We start from the raw sequence: 9,221 nt of genomic DNA, 5'->3' as shown, positions 1-9,221 counted from the left end.
GGAGCACTAGTTAACCTGTCCTTTAATGGGAGCCCTAGTTAACCTGTCCTTTAGTGGGAGCCCTAGGTAACCTGTCCTTTAGTGGGAGCCCTAGTTAACCTGTCCTTTAGTGGGAGCCCTAGTTAACCTGTCCTTTAGTGGGAGCCCTAGGTAACCTGTCCCTTAGTGGGAGCCCTAGGATAACCTGTCCCTTAGTGGGAGCCCTAGGATAACCTGTCCCTTAGTGGGAGCCATAGGTAACCTGTCCCTTAGTGGGAGCCATAGGTAACCTGTCCCTTAGTGGGAGCCATAGGATAACCTGTCCCTTAGTGGGAGCCCTAGGATAACCTGTCCTTTAGTGGGAGCCCTAGGATAGCCTGTCCCTTAGTGGGAGCCCTAGGATAGCCTGTAGGGGACATAGTGGAGGGCCTATAGGGATGTGGTGCTGTAGTGGGGCATAGAGGAGGGCCTATAGGGACGTGGTGCTGTAGGTGACATAGTGGAGGGCCTATAGGGACGAGGTGCTGTAGGGGACATAGTGGAGGGCCTATAAGGACATAGTGGAGGGCCTATAGGGACGTGGTGCTGTAGGGGACATAGTGGAGGGCCTATAGGGACGTGGTGCTGTAGGGGACATAGTGGAGGGCCTATAGGGACGTGGTGCTGTAGGGGACATAGTGGAGGGCCTATAGGGACGTGGTGCCGTAGGGGACATAGTGGAGGGCCTATAGGGACATAGTGGAGGGCCTATGGGGACGTGGTGCTGTAGGGGACATAGTGGAGGGCCTATAGGGACGTGGTTCTGTAGGGGACATAGTGGAGGGCCTATAGGGACATAGTGGAGGGCCTATAGGGACGTGGTGCAGTAGGGGACATAGTGGAGGGCCTATAGGGACATAGTGCAGTAGGGGACATAGTGGAGGGCCTATAGGGACATAGTGGAGGGCCTATAGGGACGTGGTGCTGTAGGGGACATAGTGGAGGGCCTATAGGGACGTGGTGCTGTAGGGGACATAGTGGAGGGCCTATAGGGACGTGGTGCTGTAGGGTACAAAGAGGAGGTCCTATAGGGACGTGGTGCTGTAGGGGACATAGTGGAGGTCCTATAGGGACAAAGAGGAGGGCCTATAGGGACGTGGTGCTGTAGGGGACATAGTGGAGGTCCTATAGGGACAAAGAGGAGGGCCTATAGGGACGTGGTGCTGTAGGGGACATAGTGGAGGGCCTATAGGGACGTGGTGCTGTAGGGGACATAGTGGAGGGCCTATAGGGACGTGGTGCTGTAGGGGACATAGTGGAGGGCCTATAGGGTCATAGTGGAGGGCCTATAGGGACGTGGTGCTGTAGGGGACATAGTGGAGGGCCTATAGGGACGTGGTTCTGTAGGGGACATAGTGGAGGGCCTATAGGGACATAGTGGAGGGCCTATAGGGACGTGGTGCAGTAGGGGACATAGTGGAGGGCCTATAGGGACGTGGTGCTGTAGGGGACATAGTGGAGGGCCTATAGGGACAAAGAGGAGGGCCTATAGGGACGTGGTTCTGTAGGGGACATAGTGGAGGGCCTATAGGGACAAAGAGGAGGGCCTATAGGGCAGTGGTGTCTGTAGGGGACATAGTGGAGGGCCTATAGGGACGTGGTGCTGTAGGGGACATAGTGGAGGGCCTATAGGGACGTGGTGCTGTAGGGGACATAGTGGAGGGCCTATAGGGACGTGGTGCTGTAGGGGACATAGTGGAGGGCCTATAGGGACGTGGTGCTGTAGGGGACATAGTGGAGGTCCTGTAGGGACGTGGTGCTGTAGGGGACATAGTGGAGGTCCTATAGGGACGTGGTGCTGTAGGGGACATAGTGGAGGGCCTATAGGGACGTGGTGCTGTAGGGGACATAGTGGAGGGCCTATAGGGACATAGTGGAGGGCCTATAGGGACGTGGTGCTGTAGGGGACATAGTGGAGGTCCTGTAGGGACGTGGTGCTGTAGGGGACATAGTGGAGGTCCTATAGGGACAAAGAGGAGGTCCTATAGGGACGTGGTGCTGTAGGGGACATAGTGGAGGTCCTACAGGGACAAAGAGGAGGGCCTATAGGGACGTGGTGCTGTAGGGGACATAGTGGAGGTCCTATAGGGACAAAGAGGAGGGGCTATAGGGACGTGGTGCTGTAGGGGACATAGTGGAGGGCCTATAGGGACAAAGAGGAGGGCCTATAGGGATGTGGTGCTGTAGGGGACATAGTGGAGGTCCTATAGGGCCATGGTCCTGTAGGGGACATAGTGGAGGTCCTATAGGGACGTGGTGCTGTAGGGGACATAGTGGAGGTCCTATAGGGACGTGGTGCTGTAGGGGACATAGTGGAGGGCCTATAGGGACGTGGTTCTGTAGGGGACATAGTGGAGGGCCTATAGGGACATAGTGGAGGGCCTATAGGGACGTGGTGCTGTAGGGGACATAGTGGAGGGCCTATAGGGACGTGGTGCTGTAGGGGACATAGTGGAGGGCCTATAGGGACAAAGAGGAGGGCCTATAGGGCCGTGGTGTCTGTAGGAGAAACACCACATAACTGCTGTCATTATGTTCTGCATCTGGAGGAGCAGCATGTTGACATCTCCATAAACTTTAGAACAGGCATTTAAAACTGATGTCACTAAATGTGTTTTTAAACTGACCATTAGTTTCTATTGAGGCCTATAAAGGACACACCCTAAAATGTCTCAACATGCACCGTGTCCCAACTGGAACACTATCCCCTTTGTAGTACACTACGTTTGATGAGGGCCAATGTAGCCCTAGTGGCCTACATAGGGAATAGGGTGCTATTCGGGAGATAACCCAGCTCTGCCTCAGCTTGGCCTGACTGGAGGTGAACACCCTGCCTTGCATTATGGAAAAGCCATCCTTTCTCAACACACCCACACAGTTCTCCAATTCTCCTCTTCACCTCCCCAGGCTGTTTCGTTGCCTTCTGCCATGCTGCTAATAATAAACTATTCTTTTGATCTTTTTCCTTTCTGAGCCTGTGTTCAATTCTGTCTTTTACAATACATATTTTCTCTCCTTATTAGGCTAGAATCACATTCTTCAGCAGACATAACATGGAAAACACAGCATTTCACCAATAAACATGTGATACACAGGCCTACAACAATTCATTCTATAGGCTACAGTCTTACAGAATCAGAACTCCACCTAAAATGGAATGGGACTTAGAATCTAATGAAAAAGCACTATATGAAAGATAAGAAGTTGGTAATGACATTCAGATAAGCCAAGGTGCAGTTGAAAAATAGACCTAGTTAGCTCTAGTCCAGGGCGCCTTCTCTTCTTCAAGAATAAGTTGAAGGCTCAGCATCAGCAAGCTGCACGTAACGACATGGACCAGAGCTAAGACCTAATGAGTGGAGGTTATATCGCCCTGGACCAGAGCTAAGACCTAATGAGTGGAGGTTATATCGCCCTGGACCAGAGCTAAGACCTAATGAGTGGAGGTTATATCGCCCTGGACCAGAGCTAAGACCTAATGAGTGGAGGTTACATCGCCCTGGACCAGAGCTAAGACCTAATGAGTGGAGGTTATATCGCCCTGGACCAGAGCTAAGACCTAATGAGTGGAGGTTATATCGCCCTGGACCAGAGCTAAGACCTAATGAGTGGAGGTTATATCGCCCTGGACCAGAGCTAAGACCTAATGAGTGGAGGTAATATCGCCCTGGACCAGAGCTAAGACCTAATGAGTGGTGGTTATATCGCCCTGGACCAGAGCTAAGACCTAATGAGTGGAGGTTATATCTCCGGGACCAGAGCTAAGACCTAATGAGTGGAGGTTATATCGCCCTGGACCAGAGCTAAGACCTAATGAGTGGAGGTTATATCGCCCTGGACCAGAGCTAAGACCTAATGAGTGGAGGATATATCTCCCTTGACCAGAGCTAAGACCTAATGAGTGGAGGTTATATCACCCGGGACCAGAGCTAAGACCTAATGAGTGGAGGTTATATCGCCCTGGACCAGAGCTAAGACCTAATGAGTGGAGATAATATCTCCGGGACCAGAGCTAAGACCTAATGAGTGGAGGTTATATCTCCCTGGACCAGAGCTAAGACCTAATGAGTGGAGGTTATATCTCCGGGACCAGAGCTAAGACCTAATGAGTGGAGGTTATATCGCCCTGGACCAGAGCACACACCTAATGAGTGGAGGTTATATCACCCTGGACCAGAGCCTACACCTAATGAGTGGAGGTTATAGTCTTAGCCTACCTGTCTGGCTCCAGATCAACAATGCCCATGACAATGACCTTTTTCCCGGGCCTCATACCACCTCTGATGCGGCCGGTGAATGGCACCTTCTACGAATGAAAGACAACGTTTTATTTTAAATCATCTAATTTAAAATCATCACAACACATAATGTAGACAAAGAAAAAGGTTGTAGCCCCCCCCCATCCTCCAGGGTAGGAGATGTGGTAATTATTTTTTTAACGGATTATTAACACAGGCCTATATATTGATTAACGTGGGTGTTTCAGGGTGAATAGTCCCACCAGAAGCCGTGCAATGTCCTCCCTATCCGGCGAGATAAGCCCGGGGTTCCCGAACGAATCGTTGTGATGGTCATCTTCAGTATTCTTCAAAACCACCAGAGACAAAAGGGGAAGAAAAAACACAACGTATTGATCAGGTACAGCCTAAATGAAAGTAGCCTCCTCAATGGGCGGAGTAGCCTAGCGTTTTAAAAGGCTGCTTATTGCTCTAGATAGTCTTCTCTGCGGTTGAAAAAGCCGACTGCATGGTCCTCATGCCGCTCTTCAACAATGAAAAGGTGGGGAAACCCATGGCTGTCAACACATCTGTCATGTTGTAGACTAGAGCGCGTAAGACCTGTGAGAACGGTCGGTCATTACCAACAACTCGCACATAGACAGCCACATTGTACAGTGATAACGAGAAGTAATGCACCGCTGCTGTATCAAGGTGAGCACCACACAGATACATTTTATCATGCAGAATCATAGTGAATTTGTTCCGCGCCCACATCAGAGGTCGACTCCGGCTGTGTTTGGGAATACACTGACAGCCTATTGCCATATTACTCCCCACAATCGTAGAAACTTCATGATGACATAAATTATAGCTCTCCACAAATGACACGCTTAACCGTTTTACGTGCAGACACAGAAAACAACCAATTCCAAGCAAACCGCTGTTTTCCTGAAAATTGTAATACTCACTATTGCGTCCCTTTCCGTTGCCGACACCGCCATCTTGACTTGTACAGAATACCATAGGATGCTTATCAGAAGAGAGGCAGCCCGGACAGTCCTCCTCTCCTGGAATGTGTCAGCGTCGTGGCAGCAGTGACTCTGTCAACATATTTCTAGGTGTCCACACTCACACTCCACATGCAGCGGAGATGAATCGTAAACAATACGTGGAATTACCTGCGGTATTCACATTTAGGACTAGGATACGTCTGGTGTAGCCTGGGTGAGGTGTTGTAGTAGGCTATGTCTGTGCTGTATTTATCCGCTGTAGAAATGGGTGGATAGTCTTTTTATTTTGCTGACGTATGCTTTACAATAGTAAGAGGGGCTTTGGTAATCCCCGTCTGTTCGTGAACGAGAACGAGCCAGGCTAATCAGATTTTACATTTCCGACAAAGAACCTTCACCTAATTAAACTGTACCCCCATGAAGTGGGGGCACTTCTCTCATTCGATTCTAATCTTGAGTGGAGATATTTTGTATAGCTTCGTTCCTAGACTAATTAAAGAGGCCTGGTATGTAGTAGGAGCCTAGGATAGAAAATTTAACCATTTTGGGATGATAATGATAGTGAACAAAATGTGGCGCTAAAGAAACAAACGATTTGATATATAAATCTAGGCTATAAGAGTACAGCTACTTATGTTCTTGAAAATGTAACCTTTATTTAACTAGGCAAGCCAGTTGAAGAACAAATTATTATTTACAATTATGGCCTACACCGGCTAAACCCGGACGACGCTGGGTCAATTGTACGCCGCCCCATGGGACTCCCAATCACGGCCGGTTGTGATACAGCCTGGATTCAAACCAGGGTGTCTGTAGTGACGCCTCAAGCGCTGAGATGCAGTGCCTTAGACCGCTGCGCCGCTTCGCCACTTGATTCTAAATACTAAGTTCATTGAGAAATATCCTACTTTGTTGGACACCGTTTCCGCTCAATAAATATATAGAACATTATTTTCCTATGCAAATCAGGAGGGCATGTTTAAATTGTCAGAGGGCGTCCTTCTGTGGCAGTTCACGGTACTACAAATACAAATCCTCTACTCTAGGCCTGCTCTATTCTGCAGTTCCATCATCCAGAAACAAGGTCTCATTGGGGTTCTATATAGAACCTATTGGTTCTGTATAGAACGATTTCTTATAAGAGTGTAGCCAACATGTTGTAGACAGAGATTTGATGACAAGATGTTTTGTGGGTCTCAAGCCTTCTGTCTTCTCACCCTGTTAGTGACTTCCTCAGTCAGAGCAGCCTACATGATTGGATAATAGGGGCTGTGTGTAGCCCTGCAGGAGGGTATAGAGGAGATGAAAAGGTTGGGACTGAATTGGCTACTGAAGAGCTGCTGGTGTCTACTTTTATTAATTTATTTTATTTCACCTTTATTTAATCAGGTAGGCTAGTTGAACAAGTTCTCATTTACAACTGCGACCTGGAGACCTGGACCTACTACCGTTATGCCCTTGAGCAAGGCACTTATTCTGTAACACAGGGTGACTCTCAAAAGACAGAAAGGCACATCTCTGGCATTCTGTCCATTGCAGCACCTGTCTCTGAAGTTATGCTGGCTAGCCCAGGACATATCTGTTTGAATGTTAAATGACGAGACAGAGGCATCGATGCGAGTAACCAGTCTTGTTCAGTACATTACAATACATCCGGGTATCTCAAGCACACCGGTAAACACTGGAGTTGCAGTAATTAACATTTACCACCAGATGGCATCACTGTGCTATCTTACACCCATAACAATATCTCCTACCGTCCTCCTCTCTTCAAGTAATGGGGACTATCCCAGGACATATCTCCTACCATCCTCCTCTCTTCAAGTCATGGGGACTAGCCCAGGACACATCTCCTACCATCCTCCTCTCTTCCCTGGTCTGTCTATTCTCTTCATCTCTCTCGTTCACTTCTTTCCAACTTCTCAACCCCCCCAAACACACACACGTCGACAGATCTCCCACCAAGTCAAAACTGGGACCCGAACCAGCAACCTATCGGGGACCCGAACCAGCTCCCACCACGGCTAAGGACTGTATCCAGGCACTCCGTGTTGCGTTGTGCCCAAGAACAGCCCTTAGCCGTGTTGGCCATATACCCTTGGCCATAAACCACACCCCCTCGGTCCTTATTGCTTAAGAGGACAATCCCATACGCTAGAGGTTTCCTCAGGAAGGTAGGAGAAGTACATTTGGAATAATTCTATGGAATAGTGTATATCCTAGGGTTGGAAAATTCCTCTAACTTTCCCAAAATTCCCATGTTTTCCAGAAATTCCGGTTGGAAGATTCCTGAAATCAGGAGGGAATACACAGGAAATCTAGGAATCCTCCAACCAGGGTGTCTTGAAAACCTGGGAACGTATCAGTGCAACACAAGCTCCAAAGAAAATGGTGTCCCTCGCCGTAACTGCAGCAGGGGGGGGGGCATTTTGTTTTAGACTGCTCTGTTTATTATGCTAAGATGGCATCCTGCTGCCACACATAGACCTAAACTAGGGAAACTAATGCAGCCACACATAGACCTAAACTACAGAAACTAATGCAGCCACACAGACCTAAACTAGGGAAACTAATGCAGCCACACATAGACCTAAACTACAGAAACTAATGCAGCCACACATAAACCTAAACTAGGGAAACTAATGCAAAAAGCCAAGATAGTACCGCCTGGTACGGAAACTGCTCCGCCCACAACCGCAAGGCTCTCCAGAGGGTAGTGAGGTCTGCACAACGCATCACCGGGGGGGCAAACTACCTGCCCTCCAGGACACCTACACCACCCGATGTCACAGGAAGGCCAAAAAGATCATCAAGGACAATAACCACCCGAGCCACTGCCTGTTCACCCCGCTATCATCCAGAAGGCGAGGTCAGAACAGGTGCATCAAAGATGGGACCGAGAGACTGAAAAACAGCTTCTATCTCAAGGCCATCAGACTGTTAAACAGCCATCACTAACATTGAATGGCTGTTGCCAACATACTAACTCAATCTCTAGCCACTTTAATATTTAATAATTGGATGTAATAAATGTATCACTAGCCACTTTAAACAATGCCCCTTTTATATGTTTACATACCCTACATTACTCATCTCATATGTATATACTGTACTCTATACCATCTACTGCATCTTGCCTGAGCCACACGGCCATCGCTCATCCATATATTTATATGTACATTTTCTTGTTCATTACTTTACACTTGTGTGTGTATAAGGTAGTTGTTGTGAAATTGTGACGCCCTGACCTTAGATATCTCTGTTTTTCTATATATGTCGGTTAGGTCAGGGTGTGCCTAGGGTGGGTACTCTAGTTTTTGTATGTCTAGGTGTTTTTGTATGTCTATGTTGGCCTGATATGGTTCCCAATCAGAGGCAGCTGTTTATCGTTGTCTCTGATTGGGGATCATATTTAGGTAGCCATTTTCCTCATTTGTGTTGTGGGATCTTGTCTATGTATAGTTGCCTTAGTGCACATCAGTAGCGGTTGGTTTGTTTTGTTCAGTGAGTTTCGATTTATTAAAATTATGTGGAACTCTACTCACGCTGCGCCTTGGTCCGATCCTTACGACGAACGTGACAAATTGTTAGATTACTTGTTAGATATTACTGCATGGTCAGAACTAGAAGTACAAGCATTTCGCTACACTCACATTAAAAATCAGCTAACCATGTGCATGTGACAAACAACATTTGATGTGTCTATTCTTTTTATTTTTTTTGTAGGGGTTGCTACATTTTTTGTTAGGGCAAATCAAATAAGACATTTTAAACTGGAAATTATAAACTTTAGAAGCCTTTTTGTACCTTGAATACACTACAAGTTTCCATTTCCTGTTGTACAGGAAAATTCTCTGCAACAAAAGTGATCAATTTAAGATCTTACATCTGTAGCTACTTTTATGTCATTTAGTAGTACGTTAACAGCCTTCAGTCTGAATAATGCCTCTTCTCCCTTCTCAAGAACCAACCT

The 9,221-nt window shown here is 47.7% G+C and overlaps 1 protein-coding gene across 2 annotated transcripts in view; it reads right to left on the bottom strand.

The window, feature by feature from the left end:
* The window catches only part of LOC139399452 (galectin-related protein-like), a 9,033-nt gene extending 3,581 nt beyond the window's left edge, over positions 1-5,452 (bottom strand). Inside the window, exons 1-3 of one of the 2 annotated variants that reach the window (XM_071144862.1) lie at positions 5,207-5,452; positions 4,520-4,603; positions 4,236-4,324 (exon numbers count right to left, since the gene is read on the bottom strand). In XM_071144862.1, coding sequence (XP_071000963.1) covers positions 4,236-4,324; positions 4,520-4,603; positions 5,207-5,239 — 206 coding nt within the window. In that variant the 5' untranslated portion in view covers positions 5,240-5,452. The remainder of the gene's footprint in view (positions 1-4,235; positions 4,325-4,519; positions 4,604-5,206) is intronic. The other variant, XM_071144863.1, reaches the window with a different exon arrangement.
* Between the last annotated feature and the right edge of the window lie 3,769 nt (positions 5,453-9,221).

This window comes from Oncorhynchus clarkii, unplaced genomic scaffold, assembly GCF_045791955.1.
Source record: "Oncorhynchus clarkii lewisi isolate Uvic-CL-2024 unplaced genomic scaffold, UVic_Ocla_1.0 unplaced_contig_13040_pilon_pilon, whole genome shotgun sequence".
Classification (NCBI taxonomy): Eukaryota; Metazoa; Chordata; class Actinopteri; order Salmoniformes; family Salmonidae; genus Oncorhynchus; species Oncorhynchus clarkii.
Note: the sequence above shows the minus strand (reverse complement) of the source record. Positions and strands in the feature narration are given on the sequence as shown.